Source organism: Molothrus aeneus, chromosome 4 (genome assembly GCF_037042795.1).
Source record: "Molothrus aeneus isolate 106 chromosome 4, BPBGC_Maene_1.0, whole genome shotgun sequence".
Taxonomy (NCBI): domain Eukaryota; kingdom Metazoa; phylum Chordata; class Aves; order Passeriformes; family Icteridae; genus Molothrus; species Molothrus aeneus.
Genome location: NC_089649.1, coordinates 1,939,441 through 1,953,914, shown reverse-complemented (window position 1 = coordinate 1,953,914; position 14,474 = coordinate 1,939,441). Strand labels below are relative to the sequence as shown.

Sequence of the window (14,474 nt, the reverse complement as noted above, 5' to 3'; positions counted from 1 at the left end):
TAAAACTATTACAGTTTCACTAATCCCCAGTGCAATTAGCAACATGGATGAAAGTATTAGCCTAAATCCCATTTTTCAGTCAAAACTGTTTGTTTAGCAATTACACTCTCAAACAGCTATTGCTACCCATGCTGTGAGCAGGGGTGAGCTGAGGCAACTCACACAGAAAGCCAAGTCCTAAACTGATGGTACAGACTGCCTGTGGCTGAAGCTGCAAATTTTAGGGAGCTCCTGATGTGAACTGCTGTGTTCTATGCCAGATAAGCTCTGCAGCATTTCACATCCCAATTAGAAGTCTCACATTACAACAGTGAAATAGTGTCCTCTCTCAAATCACAATTTTTAACAGTAATTTTTTTCAAGGCTGAGATTTCTGTTCCTTGGCCAACTGCAGCAGTTTGTGTGGAACGTTAATATGGGGTGAAAATCGGTGGATGGGCACATTTCACAAGGGAAAAAAGAGGTGGATCAAATTGCTAATGGAGACATATTAAGTCACGCTAAGAAAGGCATATTTACTTCAAGAGAGAAAGGCAATTAATTTATGCCATTTTGATCAAAGAGCTGCCTGCTAATCAGGCTGTTCCCTGCTGGATTGAAATGGTTTCATGCTGCTATGAGAGTCACGTGAGGGCTGGGAGCTCGAGTGTGCACAAGTGCAACTACTCTCTTATCTCCTCCTTTCACACACAGAGCTACAGAGAGGAGTCAAGTTTGCTAGATTTCTTTTCAGGCAGCTCACAGAAATTCTCAATTTGCTGTAGAAAAATCACAGTCAGAGGGTTGTGGGGTTTTTCCAGCTAATTAATGTAACTAATTAGAAGGGACAATACTCCCCTCTTGGAGGCTTGAATGAACAATGAATGGAAAGATGATGTTTGCAGCCTGCACTGCCAAGCTAAGTGAAAAACCCAGCAGTTTTGTCTCTTTGCAGAACCAGATTCTGGGTTCACTGACAAGCCAAAGCTGGCTTGGCTCACAGCTCCCGGGGCTGAGCAATGGATTTCCAGCTGTGGAGCAGCCACAGCGTACCAAGACAGCAGCTACCTCCCCACACCCAAGAGAAGTTGCTGCCTCCTTGTATTTCACCCTCTGAACAATTTGGGAAAAGCAGCTTCCACATTAAATACAGCAGAGGACAGGTGACAAGCTTTGTTCTCCAGTATATCATTAGGAGACTAAAAATGGCATCATTTCCAAGTGGAGAAACTAAGAATGTAAGGATACAGGCAAACCCTGGAAGGGAAGGAATGCAATTTGTTGAGAAACACCCTCCACATTCAATCCAGAGAAAAGCAGATTTAAGTGAGTATCCTTTTAAAAATACATTTAGTTCCCAACTTCAGTTTCCTTACAGGCAGCCTTTGGGGAAAGCAGAACCACTGGATGATCAGAGGGATAGATTTTAACAGCTAGCACTTGCCATGCTCTGACTCAGGGGACAGGGCAGAGAAAGGGGAAAGAGGAACACCCCATTTCACCATGGAGCAGCTCTGGGAAGACAAGCACAGCCTGCAGGGGCTCAGCCCTGCCCTGGGCAGGGGGAGAAGGTGTGAGTGTGGGGCTGCGGTCCCTGAGGGCCCAGCAGGTGACCTACCCACACACAGGATGTTGAAGCAGAAGCCCTGTGATGTTGACTTGTTGACCAGCTGGTCTGGGAGGCTGTCGAAGCCCACGTGGCCGGACAGGGACAGGTTCCTGAGGTCATCGTTCTGAAAGAGCCAGGAGAAAAGCAGAAAAGCATTCAGCAGGGTTGCAACACCCCTGGCAGGGAATAGGTCCTGTCAGAACTGCATTAAGGACACAGAGGCATTTGGGACACAGGATCTGTGTGGGTGTCCCTCCCAAACACACTCTCCTTTTCCTTCTATCCACCTCTGCTGTGGGGCTCAGGAACTAAAACATCCCCAAACCAAACATCACCACACTGGTTCTCCGTGCTTGTCACCAATAAACCAGATTCTTTACCCTAATATTATTTTGGCAGACACCTGGAAAACAGAGTGGAACACAGAGCTGTGAGCTGACCAGTTCCTGTTCAGCTGGTGAAGCAGCTGAGGCTGCCTCCTTCGTGTCCACTACACAGCTACACAGCAGAAACCAGCCAACTTCCACTTCAGAATTTCCCCAGCAGCATGGGAAACTCCCCAAACTTCCCAGTGAGGCTGGCTCCCTCAAGAAGCACACTGAGGAGTGACACAGGTTGTGATATGGCACTGCTTGCAGCTCCAAAAGCTATTCCTGACAGATACCTTTGTAGGCGAGCTGAGAGCCAAGGTGGTGCTCTGCTTGGCTCAGTGTGCCAAAGGGAAGGAGCAGCTCTCACACTGCTCTGTCCTCCCAGAACTTCAAGGGAAATGCCAACATTCTTGGCCCTTTCCTGCAACCCTTCAGCATGGCCACAGCAGGACACAGCTCAGATAGCAACTGTGCCACCAGAGCCAGCTAAAATTCTTTCCAGCTTTTCCAGGCTTTTACAGAACAGGAATAAAATGAGCAAGCTGCTCTGCCATGCCTTGATTTACAAATAACCTGATCTGACACGAGGTGAGGAAGCAGGGCACCGTTCCCAGTGTTTCCTGTGTGACCTACAGAGCCCCCGGTGCTGCCTGTGCACATCCTCAGCAGGAAAAGAAGTCAGGCCAGGCAGCCCAGAGGTGCCAGTCACCCCTCATGATCCACTCTCCTCCTCGGGGCTTGAGATGACAACATCCAACACCCCAAAGCTGCTCTGTGGAGGGCAAGGGAGCAGCACAAACCTTGCAGAAGGGAGGTTTGACACAACCCCCAGTTTGTGTTTGGGCCCTTCCCACAGCAGCTGTATGGCATTCCACAGAGAGGCTTGGAAAAGCAACCTGGCCCAGTTACCGCCTTCCCTGGCAAGTCACGGTTGTGCCAAGGTCCCCAGTAAAACAAGCAAGCAAAAAAACCCCACCAAGTTGGTAGACCTGGAGCAGTTCTGCTGTTATTTCACAACATTTTTCTCCTAAAGTTAGTTGTCCTTAATTTGGAACCTTTCTCCAAACCCTTCCAATGGAGTCACTCCCCCAAGGCCACAATAAATTACAGTCGTGGGCAGGCTCAGCCTAGTTTAAAGATACTGGCAAACTCCAGCTTCTTTCCACAAAGTGGGTTTTGGACTAGACATAGACAACTCTTTGGTTGTTAAGAATCAAAAGCAGAGGAGGACTTCCCATTCTCTGCAAAATTGCTGAGCAGCTCCACTTCTCTCCTCAGAACACAATGGACCAGGCATCAATTGCAGGGAGAAATGAGTTACATTTGGGTTGAATGTCATGAAAATAAACTCAGACCTAAAGAAATACCAAAACTCTCTGAGAAAAGCGACATCTCCAAGTGAAAATGCCTCAGTCTGTGCCAGGAGCCTGGGCAAAGGGATCCTTTCTGCCATGCTGGCACACAGAGCCTGGCACCTGTGCTAGGCACCTGAGCCTTCTCTCAGCATCTAAACCAGGCTTGTCCACAGCTAAATGCCAATTTACCAGCCTGCTCACCTCCATCCCTCTATAAGCTGGGAGCTACTCACCAGCACCACACCACAGAAGCTTAAGGTGATTAAGAGATGGTATCTCCTTCACTCAGGCTGGGTAAAGAATAACCACCCAGAAAGACCATCATCTCATTCACCCCCAACAGGGATTTCCCTGGAAAAGGTCTTGGGATTGATGTATTACATGAATGGGTGAAATTAAATATTTGTAACATTAGTATTTCTAAAAAAATTGGTGGGCTTGGGTTTATGATAAGTGAAGGGAGCGTGGAGCAGATCCCAAAAGCAAAAAGTGCCCATGACTCACAGGCTTCACAGAAAGTAGTGGGTGTTGAACATCCCTCAGCACAGCACCAGTATCTCTTTCCCTGATATATTTTGGGAAAGCAAGTACTGCCTATCATCAGTTGCTCAGCAGGAACAGGAGTTAGACTCATCTCTTGCATCTGTGTCAGTTATTTTTGCTGGAGACCTTCTCCATTTTTTTTTCATCTGCAAGTGGCAAACATCAACAATGGAATAAACAAAAACTAACTCTGCACTTTGCAATGCCAAGTATTTTTCACAGGCTGTGCTGCACAACAGGAGACAGGAGTAGCCTGCTATCTGCTCAAAACATCAAAAGAAAAGATCTGAGGCCTGAGGCACAGGCAGAGATGAAACACAAACCCCAGCATTCACCTCCCTCAGTGTTCCCAGGATGCAGCGCATCTCCCTGAGCAAAGCAGACACAGAAAATAGCTGCAATTCTGCACAAGGCCCACAGATACACATTCTGGAGGAGGCAGGAGAGCCAAAGGAACTACATTTCTAGATATCTCCTCCACACACAAACAGAACCAGTTCTGCAGCAGGCAGATGCCCTTGGAAAGCTAATACATTTTTGGGGGGAGCTGCAGGCTGCTTTTCCCCAGAGGAAAGAGGTGCACACGCTGCATAACCACTTCCCACTGCAGCCAGGTCTCTGCTCCTGCTTTCACCCCTTCAAGGGGATATAGCTTCATCCACAAGGAAAGGAAGCCTCTGCTGGAGAGCAACAAGCCTGATTGCTCAGGGTATCAGCAGCAGAGCAGGCAAGCGATTCACGCTTTAGGTCTGGCAGAGCAGAACTGTTGTACCAACAAGGGGATGCTCAGTCAGATGGCCCTGCCTCTCCAGCTGTGAACTGCCATGACAAGCTCCTGAGCACAGTCAGTGGGCTGGGTTTGATCCCAGCTGAGCCACCCCTCTGGGAACTAGGCACCTCGGGCTGAAGAGCAGTCAAAGGCTGACATGGCTCCTGCTCCACCCCAGAGCCCTGTGTGCACCTCTCGGGAGTTTGCCGGTTATTGCAGCCCCAAGATACGTGAAAAATCTCTATTTTGGCCCATGTGTCCAAAGAATGAGTTGGAGTTCTTCAGTTTTCAGTCTCAGAGTTGTTTATTATATCTTATCTATAAAAATTTTCTCCTGTCCAGCCGAGGTCTGCTCAGCAGGACAGCCAGCAGCACTCTGACCACCCTTGGGGCAGTGCTGGCTCTTTATACTATGAACTACATATAACATGTTTACAATGACTTTCCAATACCTATCACCTATCTTAGACAGTGAACTTCTATTCTAAACCAACCCCAAAGTGCCAGCATCACAGCAGAAGATGGAGGCAGAGAAGAAGAAGAAGAAAGGCTGGACACGCCCAAGACCTTCAATCTTGTTCCCAAAAACCCCCCATTCCAAAAAAACGCCAAAATCCACCCTTTCACCCAGTGATAATTTTATTATTACACTACTTAAACTTCTGCAGCTTCCAGGTCCTCACACAAAGCTGGTAATTTGCTCCATGGGTCATAATCAAACCCACAGGTGTTCTGCTCCCTTGCTCCCAGCTTCAGGATCCATGGACAAGATGAGCATGGGTGAAACAGCAGCTCCACAGACTCCTGCAGACACTAGCCAGCTTGCACCAGATGTGCTGCTAGACTTGGGTGACTTGGGTGTCTGGATGTTCTCACACATTGGAGAGCTTAAGACATCCCAAAAGCAGTCTGTATTTTTAAACTCTTCCTCAAGGCAGTCACGTCTCTTGTACTGAACCCTGCATTACAGGGCACTGTTTCCCTCCCTCTTCCCATACCATCCATGAGCAGAAAGGATTCTGAACAGCCAGAGCTATGTGCTAACCCCTACAAAAACTAGGGAGTGACATGAACAAATAAATGCTTGTTTCTTGGGAAAAGATGCTGATCACCTGACTTCTCTTTGCAGAAAGCCCTACAAGGCATCCCACAGTTGATATTTCTTGGATCAAAAATGATCTTGGAGCTGCTGTTATCACAGCTGCTGGCTTTAACTGCAGCAGGGGAAGGGAAGGGGTAAGTTGAGCAGAGACAGGCCCCCAGAGGCACAGCAAATACTACCTCCCATCACTTTATATAAAAAGATTGATTGTCAGGCACTCACATCCCACTGCTCTTAATTTTAAGGGGGTAAAAAAGCCCTGCAAAAGACAAGAATGGGTTTGCAGTCTCAGAACCCTCTCAAGGCTCTTTTAGATATCTTTTTCTTAACACATAACTCCTGGTGGAAATGGTTTCACGGGTCAGGCAATGTTCTAATGGATGGTCTGTGGCAAACAGTGGGTTTGGCTGGACAGGAATCAGTGAAGCCCTATAAAACAATTCAGCTGATGAGGCACGTGCAAGGCAAGTCAGCTCATTCCTCTCAAGCCACAACAGCTTGGCAGGGCCAGCAGGAATAAAGTTTTTTCTCCTCCCTGGAGTCAGGAACAGCACATCTCTGTGTGAATGGGGAGCTGGAGGTAAAGGTGGGTCCCATGTCACTCCTCCAGAGGCAGCACAAAGCAGAGCTGAGTCCTTATGCTTCCAAAAGTGCCTGGCAGTTGATTGGAAACAAAGCAAAGTTGCTCCTCTCCTAGGCAGGAAAAAAGTCCCACTCCCAAAAGGCCAAAGGGAAAGTTCCACAAGGACATCTATTGTGCCCTCGCTCAGGACTCAACCATGATGGTGGCTGTTCCCCAGTCCAAGCAAGCTCCTGGCTGAGCCCCTTTTGCTTTAAGGCTGCTGGCAAAACATTCCCCTTGGGCCCCTCCCGGCCCACTGCTGCTGGAGGCTGGGGGTCAGCTTCACACGGCCTCCCAAGAGTTAAAGAAAACAAAAACCAGCCTCAAATTCAAGAGGGGAACAAGGCTGGTATGCAAAATATTGAGCTCAACACCAAATATGAAGCAAGTGTTTAGTTATTTGAGGCCACACGACTTAGGAGGCACCTTTAAGAAATTCTAAAAGCTTTTACTATTGTCAGCAGCTCAGACCAGCAACATTTTTGACTCATTACTAGGTCAAATCATCTTAGACGCTACATCCACAGCCAGGGACCTCAGGGATAGTTTAGTCTCAGATAAAAAAGCAGCTCAGGCAAGAGCAGGAACACAGAAGCAAGGAGTAGTCAGGAGGACAAAGATCTATCCCCCTCCCAGAGTTAAATCCAAGAGCTGATGTCCCTGCCAGGAAGGTACCAAGTATTCCCAGTGTCTAAGCCAGAGCCAAGCTCCCTGTTCCTCCCAACAGCACCCATAACTCCACTCCCCTTCCTTACACAGAGTTAAGGGACAGCCAAACCCTTAACTGTTGGACAAATGGATTTATGAATAGCACGGGGAGAACATGGAAAGCAAGAACAACTCCCTTCCCCTCCTAGGCATGCAGGGATGCCAGAAGAAGAGGGCTGATAGCAATCAATCAGTTAATCAGTTCAGAAGGAGAGGAAGGACTTCTTGGCTGTTGTTTCAGGGTAAGATAACCATCAGTGTCACCAGCAGAGGAGGGGGAGTTCCTGGCTCCACACTGCTGCTGCTGGCTGGCTGCAGGCTCGGGCAAATGTCTGCACAAGTAACTCAAGTCTGGGAGGTCCTTGGTTGTTTTTTTTCCCCCTTGCTTTCTTCCCCCCCCCCTTTTCTCTCAACAGGGAGAGCAGACCCCTGCGGAAGGCATGCTCTCATTCTGTACATTAATGTGTCAGTCAAGCCATGAAGATCCGTGCCTCCCTGCCTTCCACCAAGCCACCAGTGACTCACTGCTGCAGCTATTGTCCCTGAGGGATGGACTGCAGGAAACCATCTTGATCTTCCTGGATAAAAGCTGGCACCAGCTGCAGCTGCCCAGGGACACACAGCTCCTCACCAGGCCCCTGCCCCAGCCCTCCAGCAACATCAACCACAACAGCAAGGAGCCAGGTCTCTGCTCCCAGGAACAGGGAATGCTGTCAGCAGAGCTACACCACACTTGGCTCCCTTGCTCATTAAACAGGGAGGTCACAGGGAATACAAAAAGGCTCTCCCTGATTTTGCTTTTAATCCCAAAGAATCAGGATGGCAGAAAAGGTTATTTTGTGGAAGGAAGGCTGGAAGCAACTTGACCAACAGAGCACTGGGCAGCAGCAGATGGGGAAGATCAGGTGTGGGACTCATGCTGCCCTCCTTACAGAAAATAATGCTCTACAGATAAAATCTCATGGAACTGCAGAACTTCCAGCCAGAGGAGGCTGCCACTGAGACCAAGTAAGGGGTTCCCCTGAGCAGATGCCCCCAGAGGCTCTGGTGATGCTGGACACACTTCCACAGGCAGTAACACAGGGGAGCAATGCTCTCTCCAGGGCTGACCCCCTGAACGAGGGGCAGGATGGCAGAGGGGACAACGAGCAGGCACCACAAGCCGGTCCCTGCTTAGGCGCAGCCCACACACACAGAGCCAGCGTGCCCCAGCCCAAGCAGCTCCAAGCTCTCCCAGCACAGATGCCACAGGGGGTGGGAAGCACAGGGCCCACCTCCCGAACACGCAGCACCAAATGTCCTGGTTTGCAGCGCTCACAGCTTCGAGAGCTACCCCTGTCACACGGCAAGGACACGCTTCCCGCGGCCCATCCAGCCCCGCGCCTCCGGGCACGCCGGCGGGGAAGCGAGGGGAGCTGCTTATATTGGCAAGCGGCTGGAACTCGGCAGGAGCATGGAGGGAAAAGGATACAGTTGCATTCTTCTGGAAAGAGGGAAGTCAGCAAAATCCGACCACTCAGGAGGGGCAGCAGAGAGTGGGAACGAGCATTTGTCTTCAGGCAAAAAGTTTGGCTAAAGGTCAGCACAAGCTCAGAGCACTCACAGCTCCATGTATGCCAAGGACTGACATAAAAGACATTTTCCTCCATAGGTTTCCAAAAACCACGGACCTTTCTATTTGGAGGCAAATTGACTAATGCTTCTAACAGCCCCGATGTCACAAACTGCTAACCAGCAAAAGAAAAAAAAAGCTGGACTTGGGGATGATAAGGACCATATGTGCATTCCAGCAAGGCTTGTAAACTCGCTGAAGGGAAAAAAAAAAGGGAGAGAGGAAGGAAGGGGAAAAAAAAAAAAAAGACAATGTGACAAACAAGAATGAAGACCATCCAAAGGCAAAGCCCAATGAGAACCAGATGCTCTGTGCCTCTCTGGCCAATCTCTCTCCTGACAGGAGGACGACGTGCAACATTCCCTCTCTGCCCGCCTGTGCCGGGCTGAGGGATAAAATGGGAGCTGCTGCTCCTGCCAGCTGCCCCTGCCGACCCACTGCTCTCCTCCTGCTTCAATTGCGGTGCCCCTGCCCTCAGGCTGCTGCAGTGCCACACATAGGGAAGGGCAAACCTACCCCTTGGAGCATCCCCACCATTCCCTCAGCCAGGCACAGCACAGAGAGCTGCAGGCTCCTTCACATGAGCCCTGAAGCACTGCACAGTGACATAACACACGAGTCAGGCTGTGACTCCAGGCCAGCTGACACCAGCCAGGACCAGAGAAGGCCCAGTTTTTGCTAGACTTGAGAACCTGCCACCTTAAGAGTGAAAAACAACTCCCATCAGAAGGACAGAAGCCAGCTGGGAGACAGCAGGAAGGCACATTGCTATATGGCCGTTAGAAACACTTCTCTCTCTTCCAGTCCTTTGCCCTTTTCCAGCCCTTCTGGCTGCACAGTGCCGCACCACCACAGATACAGTCCAGCAAGGCAGCAGAGAGGGAAAATCCAACAGCCATTTCCTTAAGTATTTCACTGTCATGCTCTTAAAATAGCCTTGAAACAGCTGCACCACGGGCCATTAAGTCATTGGATCTATACTTTGCTCAAAGCTGGAGGCACAGCCCAACATGGGACCCGCCATAGAGGGAAGGGTGATACATGAACTCAGCAAGATTCCAGTTACACCCACAGAGAGGAGGGAGCTCTCTGGGACACTGCCCCCAGGGACAAAAAGGCAGAATTAAGACAAACCTGGCAACAGAGCACCTGACCCCATTGCCAGGTTTTCCTCCAACCTTCTACCAACTCCAGTCCAGTTAGGGTTGTGAGCACAACCAGAGCAGAGGAAGGATTTTGAGAAAGCAGCCCAAAGGGCTTGCTTACAAGGCTGTAACAAGGCAGCACTGTTCTAATACCTAACTCACATTAGGGGCCCCTGGGACACAAAAAGCAGCAGCGTTCCTTGAGGTGGCAAAGGCACAACCCAGCAGGGCTGCATCTTAGTTCCTTAACCCCATGTGCTCCTTCCTGAAAAGCTGCAGCCACACATCAGGAGCACATTTTGTCAGCTCCCATTCAACAAGCTGCAGGACTGGAAGGTGCCCCAGATCGTGCTCTGGATAATGAATGATCCCTGGGACTCAGAAGCAGGATCCATGTTAATACTGTGCCCTGCTGGCCTGCTCAGGGGCAGGTGGGGGACACTGCGGCTGCCTGGCACATGGACACACTGCCAGTGTCTGCACAGACACAGCTCCCAGGCAGGGCACAGGAGCTGTGCCTACCAATGCACACAGCTTCAGATCATTTATTTACCACTTCTCTTCATTCTGGACTAAAGAGCTCAGATCTATCACAGCAGCTGTCCCCACACCTAAATCCTGAGCTAACACAGATGTACATACATACAAGGCTTATCCCATGCCCAGGTTCCACAGCAGCAAGTATAAACCAGTCCTAACATCAAACTAATCATCACCCAGTTCCTTGACAAATCCCTACCAAGGCTTGTAGAGCCCAAAAAAAGTGCTAGATACACACAGGAATTCCCCAGGCAAACTTTACTGGTCCAGCATTACCAAGGAAGTGTCAATCCAGCACCAACTGGACTGAAAGGAGTTGGCTCAGACCAGCTCTTCTTAAATTCATATGCAACATGTATGTGCATATATTGCACTAAGGTTGTTAAGTAAAAGACCAGAGAAAACATCCTGTGTCTAGCCAAGCCCAGTGTATCATCCTCACTAGCAACAGGCACACTCGAGTGTGATACTGACCAAGTAACCAGAAAACAACAAAGCAAAAGAACCGGCTTTGAATGAATTCATGGCACAGCCTAATATGCTGAGTGTTGAGTCACAGCCCTCACATCTGTTTTGAAAAGAGAAACAGAACACACTGAGTCCCTCATGGCACACAGAGCTCTTCCAAGGCGCCACAGAAATCCTTCAACGTGAATAAGAAAAGGTCAGCAATCAATAAATATTGAAAATCACAAATACTGCTTGCCTTAGCACACAGTTTTTCATCTTCAGCAAGAAGAAAGGGGAATTAAGTTAGACTGAATCTGCATGTGGAGGAAAAGGTGAAGGTTTACTCAATTATTTGGCCCACAATTTTGGAAATACTAGTCCATAGACTTGGAGCTCTCAACTACCTCAAAGCAATAAAGTTCCCCACTTGCCTTCAGCAAGTCCTGGTTTTCCTGCCCTAAACAGGGAAAGCCAACACTAAAATTTTTATGAATAGGAGCAATTCTATATTTCAACTGAATTACTTCCTTCCCTCTACTGCACTAACTCCAAATTTTTGTGGTTACCTTGAAAGACCATGTTTTGTCTTTCCAAAAAACCTCCTTGGCTAGAGTTTCTCCAGAGAAAAGGACATCTGATCTAGGCCTGCAGCACAGCCATAACACTGGGATTGTTAGGAGATGGGACTAGAAGGTCACCCTACATCAGGTTTTTTATCCTCCTTGTGTTTTGCTGCACTGATAACTGCTACAGAAGCTTCACATTTCTGGAGTCGATAGACACTGCAGGACAAAACAGATTTCTCACATGCAGCCCTCAGCCAGGAATGTCCCCACAGCCCTCTCCATATCCATCACTTGCTAAGGGGCAGGACCACAAAGGGGTGTGATGGCCACTACAATCCTGGTGATGCTCTAAGCCATAAAGAGTCCCCGGACAGGACACCAGCAGTTGCCCAACATACACTCCAAAGTGTCTGAACTCCATAAATGCATAGCTAAACAAACATTTACAGCACCAGAAGGATTAACTCTCTACTCACAAGGAATCCAAGGATTAGCTTGACAGCTCCAGTTTTTGAGCTGAAGCAGAGATAAACCTTTCATTCCAGAGATTTAAACCAAGTCCCAGAAGTATCAGGAGTCCCACGCTGCTCCACACCTATGTTCTGGAGTTTATCTTGCTCCTGGCCCACCCCCCCCCAAGAGCTAAAGCTTTCCTTGCATTCCAGCTGCTGGTGACAAAGTAACCCAGTGTGAAGGACGTGACAGAACAAGGCCCCAGCACAGGCCACCAAGGTCTCTGACACAGCACAGCCCAACTCCTTCCAGCAGCTTACCATGGATGTCCTTTCCAGAACACATCCCCAGCCTCCCCTGCAAACAACAGCAAGGAAATCCAAAGCCCAGGGTGGCCTCCCAAGGCAGCTCAGGCAGCACCATCACCCTACAAGAAAAGGGTTTTTCCACAGGAGATGAGCCTGGGAACTCCACACACTGGGGAAGAATCTTCCCCTCAATTATGAGCAATAACACCCAACACCAGGCTTATGTGGCAAGGTTCTTTTGCAGGTTCCTCTTTTCCAAACACATCTATAACTGGGGCAGCAATTCCTGGGGAAGAAAATTAAAAATGTCATTGGTGCAGGCAGGATTTTATTGTAAAGGCAGTGAGGCCACAGCTGGGTGGATGCAGCAGCCTCCTGAGCTGTGTGAGCACAGCTTCCACCCCAGGGCTGGATGCTGGCAAGGGGCAGCATGCACAGTGCTGGCAAACAGCAGCGTCACAGCATCAGGGATTTCAAAAAGGTTTAGAGCAGATTTATTAGTGTAATCCTAATAATGCAAATAAAGGCAGATGCAAAACTGGCATAAGCAGCTGCATATGGAAAAACCTCCCCACATCCCCCTTCACCAATGGCTGTTACTAAAGCACAAGCCTGTACACAGTCACCCTTCTCCTCCTTCCTCCCTCACTGCAAGGGCTTTGGAGGCTCCAGTGAGACTCCCAAGTCCCCTCATGTCAGCAGGTTCAGATGCTTCCAGCCCCTGAACCTTCAGCCAACTGGTAGTTTCCATAAGCTTAGCTTTTGTTGGTGAACAATTTTCTTTCTGCCCTAGAAAAAGGGACACACATAGCCCAAACAAAAAAACAAAACAAAAAAAAAAACAAAAAAAAAACCCAACAAAAAACCCCAACAATGAGAACAGTGTCTAAATGTACAGCACAAGGACATAAGCAAGAGAAAAATATTTTCCTTTTGGCTGTTGCTAAGTTTTATTAACCCTAACTATTGTTTGAACACCTACACGTAGAAAGCAACAATTCCTAAAGCAAAGTACCAACCATCTTTCTACACACAAACCTGTATTAGTGGCTATGTTCCAGATGCTAATTAAACAAATCCTCTAACAATAAAATTCTCTTTGGACTTACACACAATTCCAAGGACTTGATCCAAAACCTACTATTAACTCTGTGTTTGGTGCATTCCCCCCACATCAGTTCCAGAGCCAGACTTGCCCTAGCTGCTACTTCTTCTCAAGTTCTTCATCCCAACACAGTGTCTGGCAGAGCTGTATGCTCAGAGAGCTCCAGGTATGTGTCAAATCTGCAGAACATTTGAGGATTATGCTGCATTTCAACCTGTCCACTGGAACAATGGGCATTTGTAACAAGAGAGGCAGCAAGCAGTCCTTTACACACACAGCAGAAGGAACACAGGAACACTTCACCAGGATGTGTGAGAGAAGATGTTTTCATGGCTGGCAAAGGAATAAGCTCCACAAGGGGACCAAGTTATCCAGCAGGCAGGCAGCTGCTCAGAGGCAAGCACTGCTCTATCGTGGGACTGAGACTAGAGGCATAAAACGCAGAGAAATTCCATATAACACAGATCAAGCACAGCAAATCTCCTTGGAGCCATCTGTAATTATCTCAAATCCACCAAGATCCTCACAGGTAAGTGGTGCACATCAACTTGGGCAGAGTGAAGGTTTGCCAAGGCATAGCTTTCATTTAAGGATCCCCTCAGCTATGAGGATACACTCTGATATTAAAGCCAGAACTCAGAGATGTTTTCAGCCCTGCCAGAGTGGATGGATGAGCAGAGAGCAAATAAACCACAACTGGTGGGAGGCAGGCACAGATCCTGCCCTGTGCACTGTCCAAGGCTTCCCATCCGCATTCCAAGCTCCCAAACACCTTTGTGAGCCGGACCTTTGGCTTTGGGTATCTCAGTCATCCTCGGGCCGTCCCAGTGTCGCGACAGTTTAATTAAAAGCAGGAGCCTGCAAAGCTGGAAAGAGGCCTGGAGTGCTGCTGGGCTCACATCCGCCTCTGGAGCCTGGTGCCAAGGGAAGGCACCCAACACCAGCTCCCAAGCCAGGGGACAGGTCTGGAGTGGGACCCAGCTACCCTGGAGCTGCAAGATCAAGTAACCTTGCACCTGCCCAGACAGCCCAATTACCTGGAATGAGGAAACTGTTCTCCCAAACAACAAAGATGCTGCTAAGGCTGCTTGGGAAAAGCCTGCAGCCAAAACCATCTCCCTGTGCTGCTCCCCACTTCTAGTTTGGTGCATGCAGCAGACTCAGATTTAATGCATTTCTGGTACTTTGGAGTGTCCTGCCGAGAACCCAGTGCAGCCCTGCGCAAGGGCCAGGCTTT

The 14,474-nt window shown here is 48.9% G+C and overlaps 1 protein-coding gene across 4 annotated transcripts in view; it reads right to left on the bottom strand.

Moving 5' to 3' along the window:
* Window positions 1-14,474, bottom strand: part of SEPTIN11 (septin 11) — a 45,011-nt gene that overhangs the window by 20,114 nt on the left and 10,423 nt on the right. For all 4 annotated transcript variants that reach the window (XR_010783610.1, XR_010783611.1, XM_066549389.1 and 1 more), the window contains exon 2: window positions 1,598-1,712. Coding sequence is in view for 2 of the 4 variants with exons in the window: in XM_066549389.1 (XP_066405486.1) it covers window positions 1,598-1,712 (115 nt within the window). In the remaining 2 variants the exon portion in view is untranslated. The remainder of the gene's footprint in view (window positions 1-1,597; window positions 1,713-14,474) is intronic.